The sequence below is a fragment of the Lingula anatina genome, chromosome 5 (genome assembly GCF_051362555.1).
Source record: "Lingula anatina isolate TDL-2025a chromosome 5, LinAna3.0, whole genome shotgun sequence".
NCBI classification, from domain to species: domain Eukaryota; kingdom Metazoa; phylum Brachiopoda; class Lingulata; order Lingulida; family Lingulidae; genus Lingula; species Lingula anatina.
In genome coordinates this window covers 23,066,406-23,089,242 of record NC_141771.1, presented here as the reverse complement: position 1 = coordinate 23,089,242, position 22,837 = coordinate 23,066,406, and the positions used below count along the sequence as shown (strand labels likewise).

General features: G+C 39.2%; 3 protein-coding genes and 1 long non-coding RNA gene across 6 annotated transcripts; 1 reads left to right on the top strand and 3 right to left on the bottom strand.

Annotated features, from left to right (window-relative positions):
- Positions 1 to 436: 436 nt before the first annotated feature.
- On the top strand, positions 437 to 7,308 carry LOC106162903 (sulfotransferase 1C2-like). 2 transcript variants are annotated; one of them, XM_087012896.1, is made up of 6 exons: positions 437 to 553; positions 4,127 to 4,439; positions 4,974 to 5,294; positions 5,882 to 5,979; positions 6,341 to 6,506; positions 6,872 to 7,308. In XM_087012896.1, exons 2-6 carry the CDS (start codon positions 4,148 to 4,150, stop codon positions 6,982 to 6,984), a joined length of 990 nt encoding a protein of 329 aa, XP_086869022.1. In that variant the 5' UTR covers positions 437 to 553; positions 4,127 to 4,147; the 3' UTR covers positions 6,985 to 7,308. The 2 variants fall into 2 exon arrangements, with proteins under 2 accessions (XP_086869022.1, XP_086869023.1); XM_087012897.1 differs by lacking the exon at positions 437 to 553 and having other exon boundaries at positions 3,428 to 4,439.
- LOC147761916 (uncharacterized) lies at positions 5,688 to 7,185 on the bottom strand. The gene is made up of 2 exons (XR_015334479.1): positions 7,059 to 7,185; positions 5,688 to 6,428 (listed from the first exon to the last, which is right to left on the bottom strand). It is a non-coding gene; the product is annotated as an uncharacterized LOC147761916 (long non-coding RNA).
- Positions 7,309 to 8,091: 783 nt separating the features above from the next.
- Positions 8,092 to 22,561, bottom strand: LOC106157106 (sulfotransferase 2A8-like). 2 transcript variants are annotated; one of them, XM_087012894.1, is made up of 6 exons: positions 22,271 to 22,561; positions 12,143 to 12,461; positions 10,878 to 11,195; positions 10,563 to 10,660; positions 9,899 to 10,064; positions 8,092 to 9,398 (listed from the first exon to the last, which is right to left on the bottom strand). In XM_087012894.1, the coding sequence occupies exons 2-6, from the start codon at positions 12,441 to 12,443 to the stop codon at positions 9,286 to 9,288; spliced, it is 996 nt and encodes a 331-aa protein (XP_086869020.1). In that variant the 5' UTR covers positions 12,444 to 12,461; positions 22,271 to 22,561; the 3' UTR covers positions 8,092 to 9,285. The 2 variants fall into 2 exon arrangements, with proteins under 2 accessions (XP_086869020.1, XP_086869021.1); XM_087012895.1 differs by lacking the exon at positions 22,271 to 22,561 and adding an exon at positions 15,034 to 15,360.
- LOC106156294 (sulfotransferase 2A1) lies at positions 15,483 to 22,733 on the bottom strand. Its single transcript, XM_013531485.2, has 6 exons — positions 22,669 to 22,733; positions 19,419 to 19,737; positions 18,728 to 19,045; positions 17,583 to 17,680; positions 17,154 to 17,319; positions 15,483 to 16,432 (listed from the first exon to the last, which is right to left on the bottom strand). The coding sequence occupies exons 2-6, from the start codon at positions 19,717 to 19,719 to the stop codon at positions 16,320 to 16,322; spliced, it is 996 nt and encodes a 331-aa protein (XP_013386939.2). The 5' UTR covers positions 19,720 to 19,737; positions 22,669 to 22,733; the 3' UTR covers positions 15,483 to 16,319.
- Positions 22,734 to 22,837: the final 104 nt, after the last annotated feature.

Below are 22,837 nucleotides of genomic sequence, written 5' to 3'. Positions count from 1 at the left end.
GGAGAGAGAGAGTGGCAGAGAGAGAGAGAGAGAGAGAGGGGCAGAGAGAGAGAGAGGGAAAGAGAGAGAGTGGCAGAGGGATAGAGAGAGAGAGAGAGAGAAAGAGAGAGATCTCCCCGCTCATTTTAAACTCTGAAGACTTCAGTGTATATTTGGATTGATTTAACCCTCAATTTTCCGGGAAAAAACGTGTGTGTTATTATAATATTTAAGTATTTAATTTTTTTTTTTTTTTTTTTTTTTTTTTTTTTTTTTTTTTTTTTTTTTTTTTTTTGTGATTTTATCTCCTCCAGAAAATGGCGACAATCCTATGTTATTCTCCGGTTTAAAAACTGAACTCTTTTGATACATTAAGGGGATGATGTGGCTCTGAACACGTTGAGGTCGGGGACAATACTTAGGTCGACCAAAAACTATGTATGCTAATGACATAAAATGAAATGATGAAAGAGTGAGGGCGGACGATATAAAAGGGAAACGGGCCAGCGCATTTTAAATACGTATATGCATGTGATCAGAAGTAACATCTGGAAAGCAGAGACATTTAAATAAGGTAAGACCTTAGTAATAATTCAGAGAATAATTGAGTATTGGATATAGATTCTGCCTTAAAACTAACAGCTTTGATAGCAATAACTTCAATATAATGTTTTGTGATTTGTGTCATACTGAAACATAAATTAGAGCAGATGACCTTAAAGTATTAAGTGTTATACACGGCAAAACAGTGTTCAGCATTTGACCACATGCAACACACTTTTAGCACCCAAACGCGTTTAGAAGTGTATGAAAAATCTAAAGACGTATACAGCTTTTAAAGCTTCTCACACAAGAAAATGCTAAACGAGTTTAGTAGTGTATACGTACGTTTAGCTATATATTTAGTTTCACTGATTTATGACAAGGCTCAACGTATTGGCTCAACACTTCCACTGCTAAACGTGTGAAGATGCTAACAACACGTTTGGCTTTTCAATCTTCTCACAGAAGAAAATGCACGTTTAGCTCCGCTTAGCTTCACCGCTATATGATCCCATAACAAGTTTATTACAAGGCTGAAGAATTTGGCTAAACACCCCCCTTCTTTTAAAACCCCATGCAAAATAATGTCCCAGCTAACAAAAAAAAAAAAAATATATATATATATACAGACTTGACATTTAATATGGAATATTTTTTCCAAATCATAATTCATCAGTTTTTTTCCTATTTTGCAGACTGATAAATGAAAATAAGGATCAAAATCGTGTTTTTATAACTTATGATAAACTGTTCCATTTCATTGTGACATCAGTTCTTTAATTGACTTCGCCAATGAAGCAAACAAAACTACATTGCCAATCTTAAGTCATACGACAACCATTGAAAGCGATATTTTGGATCTCCATATTTTCCAAATTATCGTCTTTAAAAGAGTAAACACGACCCACAAAGAACCTTCATGTCAGTGTCTAGTCACAGTAAAGGTCGCCGCTATGCCTGACCTTATCCTTCTGCTACCAGAGCTTTCAAGAGGCAAGGCATTTCTTGCGATAGTTTTTTAAGAATTTAATCTGGAATAAAAGTCCAGGCAACGGTTAAAGCTTGTCCAATTTGGTTCAATTTTGTTGTAGGACATGCTGGCCGTTGATTTGGCAACTATTGACCTAACCACATATTGTCAAAGTGGTTCAAATATGGCGATTTTGATGACCAAGGTAGCTGCTCATTCCCTTGGTTCTGTAAGTTATCTGCTAATAAAAGTGCTCTGTGTGAACCAGCAATCTGATCGTGCAACCTAAAACTGTTCCTAAGGTGTCCCCTATCAAATGATAGTCAAGTGGTTCCCAGATTATTCCTTTATTTGATCTGGTTCAGGTTTTAGTCAATGACTTCCATTGGTGTTTTGGCACCAATGTGGTATCAACTCCAAATACTGACGCTGTTAATGGCCCTAGTCACTTCAGAAGTGGCACACACCTTGTCGTAGGCCTCTTGAAGATGTCTGTAAACTCTTTTTTGACCAATTTAGCGGTACAGGCGAAATCTGACCTCAATAAAGAAAACAACGCGGTTTCAATGTTCTACCCAGAAACGGTCATGGTCCCCAATTCATTAGAGAAACAGACTACGCTGTTCTGCTGTTTACAGTGGCCTCCTCAGAGGTGGGCTGGTATCTTAATCTGCTTAAACCAGTTTGGTGTTCGCTAAGAGACTTGAAAAACGCGCTTTAGTGACAATTTGCCCCTCATTAAAAACGGACTGGGTGGTTTTGGTTTAATTGCAGCAGCATATCCTGAAGGAAATTGAGTCCTGTATTCTTGTGGTAAGATATCGATACATTGGACGTGGTGTCTGTGTGGGTACATGAGCCTGGGCATAAGTTTGTGAAATTGTGCGGACCGTTCCTTTTGGGGCAATAATCTGTCTGGCAATGTCTGTCTTTTTCGCGCCATTCTGGCACATTTTAACAATTTTGAAAAACAGTACTTAACTCATTTTACGCACTGCAAAACCGACCGCTTGCATGCAAAATTTCAAATTCTTCTATGCAATGGTTGCCGACATATGGATACTTTTTTGACAGAACCATCCCTCGCCAAAGCCAAGATTTGACCAGCCCAAAGGAGCACTACCCAGTTAAATCAATGCATATTTAACAATGCAGCAGTGCATCAGACTTGGTAAGCAGTTAATTGGTAGAGACACACCTTTCTTCATACTTCCCCAGTCAGATATCTTATATGAGATCTGAGTGTTTTCAATAAAGAACGCATTTTTACCTAGGTATACCTTTAAAACTGAAATATTCCATATTAAATGTCAAGTATATATATATATATATATATATATATATATATATATATATATATATATATATATATATATATATATATATATATATATATATATAATTCACACATTCATTAGAATAAATAGAACATAAACAACTTTATGACTGGAGAATGATTCGAAAACCGTTTATTAAAAATTTTATGATAATGTTATATTATGAAGTTTTACTAGCGTTTTAATAACATTCTGAAAAAAACACATCATGTTTTGTAAACTTTTTTTATAAATAACTAAAAACACTTCTTACGCTGTTGGAACTACATCTAGCAGCTAATTCGAAATTGAGCTACGCTATCAAGAATTCATTACAGAAACATCAACAAATCTGTAGGCTACATTCCATTTGATCTTCTCCAGACCCTATCTATTGAAAATCAGCCATAACTTGTATGTTTTCTCTTGTTTGAACTTGAGAAATGGACACCATATTTCTCGCTCTTACAACATCTGAACATATTTAAAAAATAGGATCTTTTCAGATAAATAATTACCTGTTCAAATGTTTAACACTGAAAGACATTATTTTATCAGCACTATTATGGACAAATTATAAATACACGTTAGGGGAGGGGAACTAGTGACATGCTCGCCCAAATGGTAGTCACAGTCCGTACCTGTAAAGTATAATGTTACTACTTGTCATATCTCTTATTCGTTAAAACTTATACTGATGCATAATTGATACGGCGTCAGGTAATTACTGTTTCTTTGCTCTTTCATTTACTTTCCCCATATTTCTCAGCATTAATACTTCAAATGGTAGCACAGAACATTAAACCTCAAAGTCAAAGGCCTCCACGAAGTTTTTCAATGTAAATACATTTTTCCCGGTATTAGGAATACATGTAAAGACACATTGGTTGCAGAACTGCTTGTAAATCGGTATGCTGCACAGAAGTGCACTGTCCCTTTCGGACTGTCTCATTTTAGTGAAAACACAGGAGAAAACTGTCCCACACAAATATACTCACGCTCAGTAAAAGCTAAATTCCTCGTAAGGTCAGCTAACACAATGGATAAACCCAGCTGTAAAACTAAATGTTTATATTAAGGTGAACCTTTTTTGGATTATTATTTTTATCTATGAATCAGTGCATGACAAGATCGTTGTTTGATCACATCTCAGACAGCGTGCGTTTTGCTGGATTTTGTGAGGTGCCGGTGAGAAGTGTCCGTGATACGGTGTACCAACAAATACAAGTTGCTCATTCTTTCCGTCACGTACTAGTAAGTCTGTGACAAAACCTGTGAGAGAAACTGCGATGAGAGTCTTTGGAATGATTTATTTCAGCTGAAGTTCAAGTCGTCCGAGATGGTGTTAGAGCTTTTAAGCGCGATCTGCAGACGCCTGTACCTTACTATTATCGACCTGTATATGTTACCAGAGCTACGGCCGATGATATTTGGGTTCATGAAACAACGTCTTCAGGGAGGTGGTGCAAATGTTGAAAAAGTTCACGACGGCCACGGAGGGTTTGTACCCACTTTGTTTGTCGACGGCGTCCCGCTGCCGCCTTTCCCGGGTCTACAAATCAATTTACAACGAATTGACAAGTTTCAGGCCCGCAGTGACGATATTTGGATCGTTAATTGGCCAAAATCAGGTACAGCTTAGTGGAATATTCTGCGGGACAATATGTACTGTCAATTTTATTGATTCAATGAACAGAACTAATTAAAAATTATTGAATATCATCAACATTTCAAACTAACAGCGCAGTGAACTGAAAAGACGTCTGTAGAAATTCCAGTTCCTTATTAAGTTATGGTTTAAAACAAATGGAACTTTTGTAACAGTTGTAACTTTTGGTACCACTGGTTCCACTTCTCATATTGAAGAACGTTTATTTTCGATCTGCATAAATAAAAACTTTGGGTAAGAAAGAAAGGTTCTTTATATTGTATGCACATGCATATATAGAAAATGATGATTTTTTTTCATCTTCATCCTCTTTTTAAAAGCAGCCTTGCGTATATATATATATATATATATATATATATATATATATATATATATATATATATATGACTTCTTTGTGTGGTTCCTGCCTCGTTGAGGAGCCACCAAATGTCGCCTTTACACTTAAATATAGTTATGGTCTGATTTTTACAATCAAACCCTCGACGTTTTCTTCCAGGTACACACTGGATGTGGGAAATAGTCATGATGTTGTCCTCAGGGCGAGCAAAATTGAGAGACTCGGTAAAAGTAGGCGCCATGTTCCCGGAAGCATGCACGCTCCAGGCGGCAGATAAGATGACGTCACCGCGTGTCCTCGATACGCATGTGCCCTTAAAACTTTTCCCAAAGGGGGCTTTAAAATCCAAAATAATCTACACTGTTCGTAATCCCAAGGACGCGTGCGTGTCTATCTATCACCATCAGAAAGGCATGTCGATGTACAGGCTTGACAACGTATCGTGGGAAGGCACGTTAGAGTTAATGATTAATGGGAAAGGTAAGGAATTCAAAGTGATCTCAAATTAAACATCAAAGACAATATCTCAGAATTTGATCACCCACCTTTATGGCCACGTTTATCTGTTTGTATGTCTGTCAACAGAGCGAACTCATACAATATTGGTTGATTTTAGTAACAATTCCAGGTTATGTCACTATAAATGAGCTTTCCTTTGGTTCCCCATGATCCAAATCACTATCTAGACCAAACATTTCTGTAAAGATTCTTCAATATCCTGAAAGGATTTGACATATCAAAATGGCTTGAACGGAGCAAATCCTTTAGAAAACATACCCAATTAATGGGAAATATACACACTTGAAGTTTATATTGTCGAGCTATAAAAATTTGGCAAACAATCGCTCACGCATTATAAAAGAATCCAGACAATGAAGCTTGAGTTTTTTTATTGATTGATTGATTTATTACTAATCATTCTAGTTCCATATGTAAAGGACGGTAATGTTTTCAATAACAAATAACAAGACATCTCCGGAGACGTAAGCTTTATCAGAGCCCAATCAACAATTGAGCTTATTTACGATTTAGACAGACTTAAAGTCGCCTATATATTATTATTACAGCTTATTACGGAAACTGGTTCGACCACGTGGAAGAATGGTTGAAAGTTCTGGAGAACAATTCAAACGCCCTCATTGTGACGTACGAGGACATGAAAATGGTAAGCACATGATACCAAATCTGATAGGTATTATGTTATGTGCACAATGAGTGCCTCTCTCACTCAACATAACCTTATTTTAGAATTTCAGAAATGTGAAGGGGCCATGCGTCTCTAAATATGCCATTGTAATCTTTTTTATTATTCTGATATACATGTTTGAACGCCTAATATGTTAATAGGGAAGTTGGCAAATGAATCAAAATTATATTTAAAAATATAAAACAATCAATGAAGAATTAAGACCAGGTAGCAACCAATTTTCTGTTACAGAATTTTTATGGTGACGGTTATTATTATGTATCTTTCATACTGTATCAATGTCACTAGTCGCTTACTCATGTTTAACAAATGTGTTAAGGATTTTAAGAAACAAGTGCGCCGCGTGGCAGAATTCCTGGGCTACAAACGGTCAGATAAGTTCTACGATGACGTCGCCAAGCTGTGTTCTTTTGGTAACATGAAAAAAGAAAAGAGGGACATCAAATCGGCATGGAGCAAAGAAAGTACAGGGATATACAGAAAAGGTAAATATTGATGTACAAAAGTGACATGCAATTATCATTAATTATTGCTTTTTTTCGTGGTAGTTCTTGTAAATTTATAGAAATAAAAGACGAGGGGCGGTTTCAGTTCGTATGGCGGTCATGGTGTATTCTTTTTCTCTCTGAAATTCTTGTGTATATGTCTGCTGTATGATTCTGTTTGGTATTATCTATCATCAGACCTGTAAAAGCAACTCAATCAACTCCTCAACCCCGAACTTTTAATACTAAAATCATCTCCAGCTTATTCAGTACCAACATGTTTTAAATTAAAAAAAACAATTGCAATTATTGTAAACCTTTGCACGGCTGGTAAATATTCTATATTCTATATTTGCTGTTTATAGGGACGGTGGGAGACTGGAAGAACTATTTCACGATGGCACAGAATGAGAAATTCAACGAAATGTACACTAGGAGGATGAAGGACATAAATTTGGATTTAAAATTTGAACTTTGAACGAATTTAAGACAACAAGTCTCAAATACAAATCACATAGGCCTACATGTGTACAGTAATAGCATGATTATTACTTCATAATGCCCTTTGGCTTTTGTGACAGGCTTTTCGGTAATTTTCGTCTTCTATCGATCGTTTTCGGTGTGAGGCGATTGACGCCTTCTAGCGAGCTTGCTGTTTTTGCGCATCCCAGAAGCTGTACTGTACTTTCAGATTATCTTGGCCATGAAGTAGCGCACATGATGTAAAAGTTGCTCATCTCGTCATGGCTCTTGGGTCTGTTAAAAGAGGGCAAAACATTGAAAAAAATACATGTAACACGTGGTCTGTTTTTTTTTTTTTTTTTTTTTTTTTTTTTTAATTTCTTCTAAATACGTTTTATTTTCAAAATTATTTAACAACCGCTGTTATTTGCGTAATGTATTTGCTGTGAAGTTTAAAGCAAATATTTTAAAAGCATGTCAAAAAGAGCACTTACTGGAAGAGGCACAGTTATCGAAAATAAGAAATTGCAGACCTGATGATCATCATACTTTCTGAAGGGGTCTGTTTTACTTGAACACATTTCATTTCAGATTATAAAGTCACAACTGTTATTTCTATAGTTTATATGTATACAGAGAGTGATAAATGTAAAAAATATATATTAAAAACAACTCACCTCAGTGGCGGATTTAGATGGGTGTTAGAGGGGTCCTACCCCCCCTTCGGTTTTTGAAAAATATATATATCACACCAAAAATATATATATCACACCACTTGAAATCAGAATTTTGACTAGTTAAATTATAATTCTAAACCGTACAAAAAGGCACTGTTTGCTCTCCAAAACACAAAAAAATTCTCGGGACCTTAGAGCAGGCTCCTAACCCCACACCAAGGGGGCGTTGGTCGGCTTCGCATCCGAGGCCTGTCGTTGTCGACCCCCCCCCCCCCTTCAAATAGACCTGGATCCGCCCCTGACCCTATTTCACATCCTCCCGGTTTGTAATGTTCATAGTGCAACGCAAGGCCTGGATGGAACCATTTGAATATATATATATATATATATATATATATATATATATATATATATATATATATATATATATATATATATAAATGGAAATTATGTATGAATTTATGACATTAAAATAAAATAAATCTTATGACGACAAAACGTGTAATTCTGCCTTCATGCATGGGGTGACGGTGAACTTAATCTGTGAACAACAAAACTGTCCCCATCTTTTATCAAAAGAAGATTTACATTTATTCTATCATTATTATTATTTTTTTTTCTTTATTTCTTTATTTATTTTTTTGTATAACTGGTGATTATATTTCGATCTGTATCTACATGACAGCAGACAATCCAAACTAGCGCCCAAAGAACAAAAGATGTGATTTTTATGTTGATTTGAGATATGTACCAGTGGAGGTCATCAATTTGCAGTATATTTTTTCTCACGTGCCATGGTATACAAAAGGCGCAGTTTAGTCTACTAAGCTACATTTAGTCAAATTCAGTTATGAATTATTTGAAATGTTTATGAAAACAACAAATGCACCCTTCTATATGCATCTATGTTTATAAATTAATTCATCTAAAAACTTTGGGATTTTTTCTCAAACCCGTCCCTAATTGTTTACTAGAAAATCCACTAAATTTAAAGCCACACGAAGCTGGGTTTAAAACGCATTCTAAGTGTATGGGTGGCTTCTTGTTGAACTTCTCTGAGGAGAGCTATAACTTTTAAAACAAGAAATAACATATAAATGGACTTAATCATTAAAGCAAAAATAACCATATCAACTGTTTAAGAAATTAATCAACGAACAAAATGAAACCTTAAATTTAAAAACTAAACAAAAATGGGATATTTGCAGAATGAAGTTGGTTAAACAATATTAAAAAAATATATATTCATTAAAACAAATATTGACATTCTCTACTAGCGAATAGTTTGGTATATATGGCATAACAAAGCAATCATGCATGAAATTATTTTAACATATATTACTAGCGTTTTTTGGTTTCATTCAAAATCTGTAATATTTAAGATGGAAGAGGCGAACATTTTAACGGCTTTGGAAACGAACCCATTCATTTCAACGCTGCCGGTGTAACAGGAATGGTAATCCGCTAGGAACCGTTGTCCGTTCCCCATTACTTTGTACAGGTGACATCCGTCCCATATACTAACCCCAATATTTCAAGTAGCCCTAACCTGTACTAAACTCATTAGACCCCGGACTTCCATTCTTAGGACTACCATTCGTGTCACACCGTCTTTGGATAGCCAAAAAAGCGGGATGTGATCAAAGCTCAAATTTCAAGTCAAGGTTGATGTTCTTCATCCTCCTGCAGAATATCTGATTGAACTCCTCGTTCTGAGCCACCGTGAAATGATTCCTCCAATCTCCCACTGTGCCTAAAAACAAACAAATAAATAAGTGAAAGGAAATGGATGTCCATTTTAAGGTGAATAAAAAAAGAAAAAAATCGGATTCATCGATCCCCTCGATCATGAATGTATTTATGCTTCACTTTATCACTTATCGCTTGCACTTGGGTTTCATGTACTTTTAAAGAAATACAAAATCACGATTTTGTCATGTTTTTGTAAAGTGCACGAGCAACTGTGAAGTACAGAAAACAGTCATTCCAGCACACTTTCGTCGAATTATTTCATAAACTAGAACCAGACAATACAATATATGTAAATATATGTGTCACTGATTTATAATTGTATTTTTGACCACATTTAATGCTCCAATACTGGGAGCAAGACACTCACGGAGATATCTCAGTGAAGCTTTCTGCAAATAAACATTACGCTCACGCACAGTAACAAAATTAAAAAAAAGACTAATTATTTCAACTTTACTCCTCTGAAAGAAAGGATGAATCCTCATTCTGCAAATAGGTTACCTTTCCTAAATATGCCTTCGCTGTCCTCCGCCCAGACATTCCTGATTTCTTTCTTTTCTTTCTTCATATGTTGAAAGGAGCATAATCTAGCCACGTCGCTGTAGAACTGCTCTGATCTTTCACGTCCCAAAAACTCGGCCACTAGACCCACTTGTTTCTTAAGGTCCTGAAATAAAACGAACTGATAAGACGCATTAAGCATTTTTTCAGTTATGTACTGAAAGAGCCTTCCCATTTGTTTGACGACTGAATTTAATTTGGAGAAGCGAAGGCCCTCTCATTATCCGGCAACAGTCATTCCAGTGTGTAATTTCTTATATACATTTTGCATTCGCTTCTTTAGAAACAATTAAACTTGCTTAATCTTACACTTCATCAACCTGTTTCTTTGCTTGGGATCGATAGCTGATCCAGGGGAATGGCTGTCAACGTCATCCCCATCCACGTGACCCCCTTAGCCTGTTATGTACCCCCTCCCACCTAGAAATAATAAAACCGACAATCTGAAACAAGAAAAACATGATAACTGTTATCCGCAAATTTCAGTTTTATTGTCCTCGTCTACTTGTTGCGTGGTCCCTTCGTTGGGAAAAAAACCCTAACGCCCTACCCTAGCAAGCACTTCATCCGCCAATGAGGAACCTGCACTCTTCTTATAATTTACCAGTTTCATGTCCTCATACGTCATAATCAGGGCGTTTGGATTGTTCTCCAGGACTTTCAACCATTCTTCTACGTGGTCGAACCAGTCGCCATACTGAGCTGAAACGACAAATGCATGGTGCTATTATAGTGTAAACATTAAAAACTAGTATTTTTGAAACTGTAAAAAGCATTACATCATATAGGTTATAGAGAAAAAAAAAGCATTTTTTTCCTTCAATTCACTTGTAACCACTTTTAAGCTAATATGGAAGTGGAGAAGAGGGCCACCTCAGAAGTAACAGGAGATAAGGACATATTGTCTCTTAGATTTTACCTTTGCCGTTCACCAGCAGTTCATACATCCCGTTCCAAGAGCAGTTCGCTGACTTCGGTTCTATACCCGTCGCGTGATAATATAAAGACACATATACATCCTTTGGATTACGAACGACGTAGATTATCTTGCTATTCAGCGCCACCTTTGGGAAAAGTTTTAGAGGCACATGCGTATTCAGGACACGCGGTGGCGCCATATTTTCTATTACGTGGAGCGGACACAGTTCCGGAAACATGGCGCCTCCTTTATAAGAGTCAGTTAATTCTGCCCGCCCAGAAGTTAATATCTTGACTATTTCCCACATCCAATGTGTGCCTGAAATAAAGCAGTAAAATTTTCAATAAACCACAGTTTCATACATAGAAAGGAAAACTCAAAGGATGTGTGCCACTCCTTGTAATGTACCTTTTACATATACATATGAGATGAATGTACTAAACTTATATAATTTTGTACGCTTAATGCAAGCGTGGGCTCGAAATAGAACATTACATTTTCGTCTAACTTAGTGGATAACGCAATCCAAAGATCCCACGGTTCGTGTCAGATTTACCTAAGGTCGCGCAAAGAAAACCCAAGTCCACATAATGACCAGTTTAATGGTTTATTAGTTGACGCTCTCTAACTACATGTTCTACGTGAAGCCTCCAACTATTAAGCCGTCTCCCATGGCTCTGTCGGGCCGTCACCTTCGAGTCTTCTTCCGTTTGACCCCCCGATATTAATTCTGCACGTCTTTTATACAATACTTCTTATCACAAGTTGGATTCCGTGCTGCATTATTTGGCGGTACATATTAATTTTAATTATTCAAATTGCACACGTCCACTTAAGTTACATAATTACAGGTCATAAACTAGTCGAGTGCACAAGCAATCGACTCTAATCAAATTAATTAAAACGTCTGGGAATTATATTTGTGAGCTCTACATCCTGTTACTTTAAAAAGGCATTCAGAACAGATGATCCGCTTATGGTTTCCCCATCCACACGCGCCATTAAACGGATTAAATCTCGGCTCCGAGGCTTAATTGCTAGACCCCTGCAGCGACAGTGAGTATGCAGGCGGGGAGACCATCAGGGAATATTAGCAACATCGCCTTTTAACTGAGGTCGACCATATTTCGTCTGCAGGTCAGAATCATCTGTTTTGAATACGCTTAATTTAATTAAGTGTGATGTGCGTCATTTTAACAAATCAAAACATTTATCTGCTATTGTTTTTGACCATTTACAACAACAAAAGCAATCCTTTCCCGTACCTGATTTTGGCCAATTAACTACCCATATATCGTCACTGCGGGCCTTGAATCCATCCTGTTCCAGTAAGTTAACATGCATTGAAGGGAAGGGAGGCAGCGGCACTCCTTGAATATACATCACCCGGGCACTCCCACCGTAACTGTCGCTCACATCTTTATAAACTGGGCCCTTAAAAAACAGACCCAACATCCCGTTCTTCACGCCAGCCAAAAACACTGGCCGCAGCTCTGGGAACGTGTACAGATCCACCAACAGTATGTAAAGCCGTCTGAAGAACGACCTAATTGCCTTCAGAACCATTTTCCGGCTGGTAGCGGCCTAAAATATAATATCACATCTGTACGTGTAGCCATAGTGCTACACGTAAAAAATATCGGTGTTTATCTTGACTCTATGTATGGATAGACAAATCTCTCACACATCACAGTCATGCATGACAAATTAATGTGACAATTAAAGCTTCTTTAGACATACTTTGGGTAAACAACACTGTTACTGTCATTAACGCTCTAGTCACATCCTGGTGGGTAGAGGTAGGGGGGCGGGTGCAAGCAATTTAAACAGCCGTATGTGCGGAAAGCAGGGGCTAATTATATAAGGGGTCTGCTTAACTTAGCAAAGACAATCATACACTCAAACATGACATGGATATAGTACATATACTACAGACTTGACATTTAATATGGAATATTTCAGTTTCAAAGGTATACCTTGGTAAAAATGCGTTCTTTTTTTCATAAAACTCAGATCTCACATAAAACATCTGACTGGAGAGGTGTGAAGTCAGGTGTGTCGCAACGAATTAATTGACTACCAAGTCTGGTGCACTGCTGCATTGTGTAATATGCAGTGATTTAATTGGGTAGTGCCCCTTTGGGATAGCCAAAGCTTGGCTTTGGCGAAGCATGGTGCTGTTAAAAAAGTATCCATATGTCGGTAACTACTGCATAGAAGAATTTGAAATTTTGTATGCAAGCGGCCAGTTTTGCAGTGCGTAAAACTAGTTAAACAAAGTTTTACAAAATTGTTAATCTGTGCCAGAATGGCGCGAAAAAGACAGACATTGCCAGACAGATTATTGTGTCAAACGAAATGGTCAGCACAGTTTTATGGAGTTATGCCCAGACTGATGTACCTACACAGAGACCACGGCCAATGTATCGCCGTCTTACCACCAGGGTACAGGACTCAGTGTCCTTCAGGATATGCTGCTGCAACTAAACAAAACCCACCCAGTCCGTTCAGAATGAGGGGCAAATTGTGACCAAAACGCGTTTTTCAAGGCTCTTAGCGAATGCCAAACTGGTTTTAGCAGGTTAGGATACCAAACGACCTCTGAGGAAGCCACTGTAAACAGCAAAACAGCGTCGTCTGTCTCTCTAATGAATTGAGGACCATGACCGTTTCTGGGTAGAACCCTGAAACCGAGTGGCTTTCTTTATTGAGGTCAGATTTCACCTGTACCGCTTAACTGGTTCAAACAGAGTTTACAGTCATCCAGAAGAGGCCTACGACAAGTCGTGTGCCGCTTCTGAAGTGACTAGGGACATTGACAGCGTCAGTATTTGGAGTGAATACCACATTGGTGCCAAAACACCAATGGTAGGCATTGATAAAAACCTAAACCAGATGAAATAAAGGAATAATGTGGGAACCATTTGACTATCATTTGATAGGGGGCACCTTAGGAACAATTTTAGGTTGCACGATGAGATTGCCCGTTCACAAAGAGCACTTTTAATAGCAGATAACTTACAGAGCCAAGGGATTGAGCAGATACATTGGTCATCAAAATCGCCATATTTGAACCACATAGACAATACGTGGGCAGGTTATTACTCTCCGAATCAACAGCCTGCATGTCCTACAACAAAACTGCACCAAACTGGACAAGTTTTGACCGTTGCCTGGAATTTTTTTCCAGATTAAACTCTAAAAACCTATCCTAAGGAATGCCTTGCCGCTTGAAAGCTCTGGTAGCAGCCAGATGAGGTCAGGTGTAATAGCCACCGTTGCTGTGACAAGACACTGACATGAGGGTCCTTTGTTGGGCGTATAACTCTTTTAAAGACGATAATTTGGAAAATATAGAGATCCAAAACATCGCTTTCAGTGGTTGCCGTATAACCTAAAATAGACAATGCATTTTTGTTTGCTTCACTGGCGAATTCAATTGATGAACTGATGTCACAATGACATCAAAGAGATAAATAAAAGTTATTAAAACGCCATTTTAATCCTTATTTTCATTTATAAGTCAGCAAAATAGGAAAAAACTGACGAAAAATAATTTGGAAAAAAATATTCCATATTAAATGTCAAGTCTGTAGTATGCTCATCATATGCGGAGACTTACTGATCCTTACTGGTATTTCTGTCTGCATGGTCCCCCACCCCCACACACAACTTGTCCTCAGCTCCATTCTGGATTATGTTATACAGACCCACGCCTCCAACCCTCCCATCCTGACCTCTGTTCCAAATTGGAAAACGAACTTATTTTTGTTTGGTTAATTCCTCCATTCCCCCACCCCCCACCCCCACACACACACATCTTGTCTTTAGCCTTCTTTCGCTATATCAATGTATTTGACAGATAAATCCATAACCTTTAAGCCTAACTTTTAAATGGAGAAACTTGACACGAACCAGGCCTCACAATATGTGCTGTTGTCTGGCGTGACGCTTTTTATGTACAGAGTGCACTGTAGTAAACAGTCCCTTTTTCTGTCACACCTCCAACACTACCCCCATACGAGCTGCACGTTGTACTGTACCCAGCACCAGTAATGGATGCTGTCTCTCAGTTCTTACAGAGATAGCAATTTATCCATCCTGGTCCATATTCCCAAAATTTTGCTCAAGTTTTACAATGTTACTTTGCACTCACTTAATTATTTGTACTGACTCCAGGTGCCGCTTCGGGGTGAAGCCTGCTGACGTCAGCTCCAGGTCAACCTCGATCCATGCCGGTGTGGCAGGAGTGCACGTCCTAGTAGCGCAAGTCCGCCCGGACACGAAGTCCTGGAAATGCAAGTCCTGGGGCATGCTTTGCTAGGAATGACAGTCCTAGGACATACGTTACTAGGATTAACTAGGACGAAGGCTCCCAGATTATCAAGTCCTACGTGTAGTAATGCACGTGCTAAATGGACATGCGTTCCTAACATTTTAGTAATTAACGCATATATATAGTTTACACAGAGGAATGACAAGAATAAAAATATATAGAGATATACTAGATTTAAAGATATAATGAACAAGTTCATTTTATTTTGATGTTTTATTTTCCGATAGGCAGTTTATATGCATATTAATGAAGTAACACAAACTACACGGTTCCCATAGTTTTTCTTCATTTATTTTATTATGTGTATGTTTCTTGTAGTAAACGCAATTTTTACATGTCATTGACCTTCGTAGGCCTTCAAATGAGGGGAAAATAACTACACAAGAAAACGGGATCTCCGTTCTTAGACTAATTTATTTTTCGGTTTACACTCGCAGAAATCGAAAAATAACTTCAAACTCAGTGGAAAGTTGTTCTTGGAAAGAGGATTAAAGACAAATCAATGCAGTTTAGAATTTGAAATTATATATAATGTTCTGTTATATTCCTTTGGGATTTTGGCGCATTGAGGCTTTAAAAACTAGTTTAAGTGTAATCACATAATTGAGAATATTATTCATTAAAAACAACAACATACAGCTAGCTAGAACAAGTTAATTGAGGTGGGGGTGGGGTAAGGTCAGGTCAAAGGTAGGTCTCCAACCCAAGTATGTAACAAGACGATTCATGAATACATACCTTATGATCTTGCACGCTAACCACTACACAGACGAGCTGAAATTGCAAACATTCAATTGTTTGTCTTATATATGGCCCACCAGAAAAATTTTCATATACATTAATAATTGTATCATTTAACCATGTTATTGCATAAGGATAGGACTTTCAAATGGCCAGACTTACATTACCGTCATAGGTGACAGGAATAAAAGTCCGCCAGTAATATAAGTCCTACCTACTATAATTATAAGGCAGGAACCTAAGTCCCACTAGGAATACTTTTCCCAAGTAATGGTAGTCCTGGGGACAACCATTACCAGGAACCGAAGTCCTTGGGGACTTGGATTACTGTCACACCGGCTTTGGATAGCCAAAAACGCGACATTTCAAAGCTCAAATTTCAAGTCAAGATTGATGTTCTTCATCCTCCTGCAGAATATCTGATTGAACTCCTCGTTCTGAGCCACCGTGAAATGATTCTTCCAATCTCCCACCGTGCCTGAAAATAAACAAATAAATAAGTGAAATGAAATGGATGTCCATTTTAAACTGAATAAAAAATCGGCTTCATCGCCTCGATCACGAATGTATTTATGCTTCACTTTACCACTTATTGCTTGCAGTTGGATTTTCATGTACTTTAAATGAAATACAAAGTCGTGATTTTGTCATGTTTTTGTAACCCGCACGAACAACTGTGAAGTACACAAAACAGTCATTCCAGCACACTTTTGTCGCCATATTTTATAAACTAGAACCAAACAATACAATGCACACACAATGGACAATAGAAGTGTCATCCCTACTGAACCAATACTTTGGGGGCGGTAGATGACTGGAGAATGATATGCTCCTGGGATCATTTTATTAACATCAAATTTAAAAAAAAAACACGGTACAGAGGTTTTATACTCATTAGTGACATTATAAGTAGACCAGGCATTATAACTACTCAAGATCTGCCTACTTTGATCACTCTTATTCAGGGGGTGATATTTCTATTGTCAATTGTGTGTATGTAAATATATGTGCCATGGACTTATAATTTTATTTTGACCACACTTCGATGCTCCAATACTGGGAGTGGGACACACACGGAAATATCCCAGTGAAGCTTTCTGAAAAAACCGTAGGCTCATACACAATAGCAAATTAAATAAATTATTTTGATATTACTCCTCTGAAAGAAAGGATGAATCCTCATTCTGCACCGATATTACCTTTCCTAAATATGCCTTCGCTATCCTCCGCCCAGACACTTCTTACATCTTTCTTGTCTTTCTTCATATGCTGAAAGGAGCAAAGTCTAGCCACGTCGCTGTAGAACTGCTCTGATTTTTCATGTCCCAAAAACTCGGCCACTAGACGCACTTGTTTCTTAAGGTCCTGAAATAAAAAACAAAACGGTGATAGGCATTAAGATATGTTCAGTAATGAATAAAATGATTTAGGTACATGAAGATTGTTTGGTGCAAGGTCCACTTTTTCAGAAAAAGACCCCCCCCCCCCTCCCGGCTAAGGACTTCCCGCTGTCGCTGTGTACTTTGTTTGTCTTTTGGTCCCTTCGTTGGTAAAGATCCCCCCGTCGCCCCTTCCTCTCCTCTAGCAAGCATTTCATCCGCCATTGAGGAAACCTGCAGTTTTCTTACCATTTGCATGTCCTCATACGTCACAATCAGGGCGTTTGGATTATTCTCCAGAACTTTCAACCACTCTTCCACGTGGTCGAACCAGTCGCCATATTGAGCTGAAACGACAGGTGCATGGGCGCTAATTATAACGTAAGCGTTTAAAAAACCTCATTTCTGAAACAATCGATAGAGGGCGCTCGTGTCATTTATAGCGAAGTAACGGCGCTAGTAGAGAAACCTCACCAACATGTTAAAGAGCGCATTCTCAACGAATTAAGCCAGGCTTTACAAAGCCGGTGACCTAAAAATGGCGGACGTACATGAAAGAAAAACCGCCTAATCTTTTAATAGTTTCTCCGCCTCCCCACACGTCGTCCCTGCGGGGTACAGTAATTAAATCTCGGCTCCGTTCGCCATGCGGAAGCTACCTGAGAAATATTAAGTGCGCATGCTCATCAGTTAAACTCGTGGTGAAGAAGGCATGGCGGCTGAAGGCGATCGAAGGAAAAAAGCTCTTCTGTTCTATTATCTTTGAAAACAGAGACGAAAAAGGAATAATTTGGCCCGTAGAGCAGCAATGAATCGACTATCTACGGAGATAATATCACCAGAGATATTCACGGAAATATTAATGTTCGGAGCCGAGATTTAATTACTGTACCCCGCAGGGACGACGTGTGGGGAGGCGTGTGAGAGGCGGAGAGACTATTAAAAGATTAGGCGGTTTTTCTTTCATGTACGTCCGCCATTTTTAGGTCACCGGCTTTGTAAAGCCTGGCTTAATTCGTTGAGAATGCGCTCAAAGATCTGGGACCGGTCTCACAACGGTTATTGCAAAAACTTTGGTCTATATCGCTACATGGTAAAATGCAGTAACCAACTGTTGATGCATTCCAATGATCAAATGCAGTTGTAGTGTTAGTTGGTTCAGTGAAGTAAAATTTAAACGCGGATATAGGGTTCTTATTGTGTGTGTTTGGGGGGGGGGGGGGAGGGGGAGTATAACACTGTAGACGTGAAAAGCACTACATCATATAGAGTGCAAAAAACATTTTGGTTTTGTTCAATTCATTCGTTACCACTATTAAGTCAATATGGAAGCGGAGAAGAGGGCAACCTCAGAAGTAACAGGAGATGAGGACATATTGTCTCTCAGATTTTACCTTTGCCGTTCACCAGCAGTTCATACATCCCGTTCCAAGAGCAGTTCGCCGACTTCAGCTCCATACCTGTTGCGTGATAATATAAAGACACATATGCATCCTTTGGGTTACGAACAACGTAGATTATCTTGCTATTCAGCGCCGCCTTTGGGAAAAGTTTTAGAGGCACATGCGTATTCAGGACACGCGGTGACGCCATCTTTTCTATTACGTGGAGCGGGCACAGTTCCGGAAACATGGCGCCTCCTTTAGAAGAGTCATTTAATTCTGCCCGCCCAGAAGTTATCATCTTGACTATTTCCCACATCCAATGTGTGCCTGTAAAAATAAGTCAAAATTTTGATAAACCGCAGGTTCATACATAGAAAGGATAACGCGAAGGATAAGTGTGCCAATTCTGTTATTTTAATGGCGCATTAGAACAGATGATCCGCTTATGGTTTTCCTGCCTCCACAAGTGCCATTTACCGGATTAAAACTTGGCTGCAAGGATTAATTGCTAGACCCCTGCAGCGACGGCGTGTTCAGAGGCGAGAGGGGGGGGCGTCGCTTTTCAAGTGAGGTTGACCTTGTTTAGTCGGCAGATCACTTACTCTGCGGATCATTTGCTCTGAATGCGCTTTAAGTGTGATGTGCGACATTTTAAGAAGTCAAAATATTTACGACAACAATAACCACCCCTTTCCCGCACCTGATTTTGGCCAATTAACTACCCATATATCGTCACTGCGGGCCTTGAATCCATCCTGTTCCAGTAAGTTAGCATGCATTGAAGGGAAGGGAGGCAGCGGCACTCCTTGAATATACATCACCAGGGCACTCCCACCGTAACTGTCGCTTACATCTTTATAAATTGGACCTTTAAAAATCAGTCCCAACATTCCGTTCTTCATGCCAGCTAGAAACACTGGCCGCAGCTCTGGGAAGGTGTAGAGATCTACCAACAGGATGTAAAGCCGTCTAAAGAACGATCTTATTGCCTTCAGAACCATTTTCCGGCTGGTAGTGGCCTAAAATAACATATTACAGTTTGCATATTGTAAGAATAAACATGATTCCTTTACGGAAATCCCCTATGTAGCCTATAGACACTGTATTCCCGGATCGTCTATCAGGAAACGCAAGACCTATAGGATCTTGTAAAATTTCGGGCAATTTCATATACGATCCGGCAGGACATTTTGGGACGTCCTAAAGAACTCTATAGGTTATTGGCCAATTTCCGTTATACACACACTGGACAAAAGAAGTGTCACCCCCTACCTCAGAGTAATAAAAGTAGGCAGATCTTGGGTACTTATAATGCCTGGTCTACTTATAATGTGACTAATGAGTATAAAACCGCTATACCATGGAATTGTATTGTTGGTCTTGTACATGTACAGCAAATGTTATTCCTGTCTTCCTCCAATATGGCAAGATACAGGCAATTATCTAACGGTTATAGGTGCAAGTTATTAACCTGAAGAGGCGGAATATAAGCAATGTCAGAATATTGATACAATTGAATGGTTCAGTCAGAACCGTGCAAAGGGTCTGGTCTCGGTATAGAAACACTGGATCAAGAGACAAATTGCCTCTGATGGGTCATCCAAGAAAAAATACTGGCCGTGAAGACCGACGACTGATTTTGATGTCCAGCTTGTCAAAGTTCGACACTGCTTGTCAGTTGACAACACAGTGGAACAATTTCACACATAAGAATGTGTCTGTGAAAATTGCTAGGCGTCGGTTACATGCTCTGAGAGTGTACAGCAGGGTAGCAAGACTGAAACCTCTTATATCGTTACAAAACAGGCAACGTAGAGTAAACTAGGGTCAACAGGATCTGGAGCTGGACAGTTCATGACAATTGGTCCTATATATTTTTTTCTGATGAGTGTCGTTTGGTCTGACCTCTGATGACAGACGGGTAAAATGCTGGCAAACTGCTGGTAAAGCATTTGAACCACATGCACTGAATTTTCGAACCCGGAGCAGCATATTCATCATGGTGTTGGACTGCATCAGCATCCATGGCTTGGGCGAATTGATAGTGGTTAATGGAAACATGAATCACTAGAAATATATCGATGTTTTGGAGTCAGGCTTGCTACCATCTACTACTAACATGTTTGGTGACAGGAATTATTCATTTGTTCACCAGGATGACAATGCTCCTTGTCACAGGCCCAGAGCAGTTGATGATTGGTTTGACCAACAGGACATTCGCAGGGTGATGTGGCCTGCCCAGAGTCCGGATGCAAACATAATAGAAAATGTGTGGAATGATATGTCAAAACTTTTCACAAATGCCCGTCTAACCAGCAGAGAAACTCTGTTATATTCAGTGTTTTATGCTTGGGCCAGCATAAGCCCTGAACGCATCAGACAATTACATTAAACCTTGCTTCGTAGACTGGCACCTATTATTAGGTCACGTGGCTAGCCACTAAGTACTAATTTTGGACTTGAAACTGCATATTTTGGTAGAATGTATATTTTGTTCTCATTTTGTGATTTTTTGTGAAATTTGATGTTAATAAAATGATACCAGGAGCATATCATTCCACAGTCATTTATCTCCCCCATAGTATTGGCTCAGTAGGGGTGACACTTCTTTTGTCCAGTGTGTGTAGGGTTATCCGGTATATGTGAACTTTTACGTGTAAATAAAAAAGATGCATGGTTTTTGGCGTAAAGGCGACTGGCTTCCTTGAGACTCTCCGCGTGATAGAGCTCCGGTGAGTTGAAAGCAGGTTACTCGTTTTATGCTTTAAACTCAAATAAAATCGAACATTCATGTATATACCACGTACATGTATAGGCGTGGGGTGGGAGCAAACAATTAAAGCAGTCATAAGCACTGGAAGCAGGGCCTAAGGGGTCTTCTAAACTTAGGGACCATTCAGATCGAGAAGAGGTCTAGCTAGGCCGCGACCTAAATATCGCGGACCTACATGAAAGGAAGACCGCTTAATCCTGTAATGGTCTCTCCGCCTCTCGCACGCCTCCCCACGCGTCATCCCTTCACCGGTTGAATTGAACCGAGATTTAATTACTATGCCCCTGCAGGGACGACGCGTGGGGAGGCGTATGAGAGGCGGAGAGAAAATTACAGGATTAAGCGGTCTTTCTTTCGTGTAGGTCAGTTATATTTAGGTCACAGCCTTGCCAGACCTCGGCTCTTCTCATTCTGAATGGTCCCTTAGCTAAGAGAATCATACACTCAAACATAACATGGATACAGTACATATACTAGTATGCTTAACACACGCGGATGCTTACTTATTTTTTGTTTGCATGCATGCTCCCCCCCCCCCCCCCACACACACACACAAAAAAAACTTGTCTTCTTTTTTTTAATATATTATACAGATCCTTTCAATGTATGTGGTAGCTAAACCATACCATAAACATCTAAATGGAGAAACCTGACGCAAAGCAGGCCGTACTCTGGCGTGACGCCTTTTATGTATAGAGTACAGTGTAGTAAACCGTCCCTATTCCTGTCACACCTCCAACCCTTCCAACCTGACCTCTGTTGCTAATTCGAAGACTTACTTATTTCTGTTTGATTAATCCCCTCACCCCCACATACATCTTGCCTTTAGCCCTCTTTGATTCTTTTTCGCTGAGGCATGCAATATCACTGTATTTGACAGATAAACCCATAACCTTAACCTTTGCATGGAGAAACCTGACGCAAAGCAGGCCTCACAATATGTGCCGTAATCTGGCGTCGCGCCTTTTATGTACAGAGTGCGCTGTAGTAAACAGTCCCTATTTTTTTCACACCTCCAACCAAAACCCTATACGAGCGGCGCTCAGTACTGTACGCGGCGCGTGTAATGGATGGAGATGGAGCCACTCAGTTCTAACAGAAATAGCAATTAATCCATATTGGCCCATATTCCTAAAGCTTTGCTTAAGTTTTGCAATGTAACGTTGCACTTACTTACTTGCACTGAGTTTAGGTGCCGCTTCGGGGTTAAGCCTGTTGACGTCAGCTTCAGGTCAACCTCAGCCCATGCTGGTGATTAAGCGAAAGCGCGTCCCTGTTTTTGACCCGATAAGACGTGACCTCTGTCGCACATATACAAGTATATGTAACTCTAGATCTGACTGTCA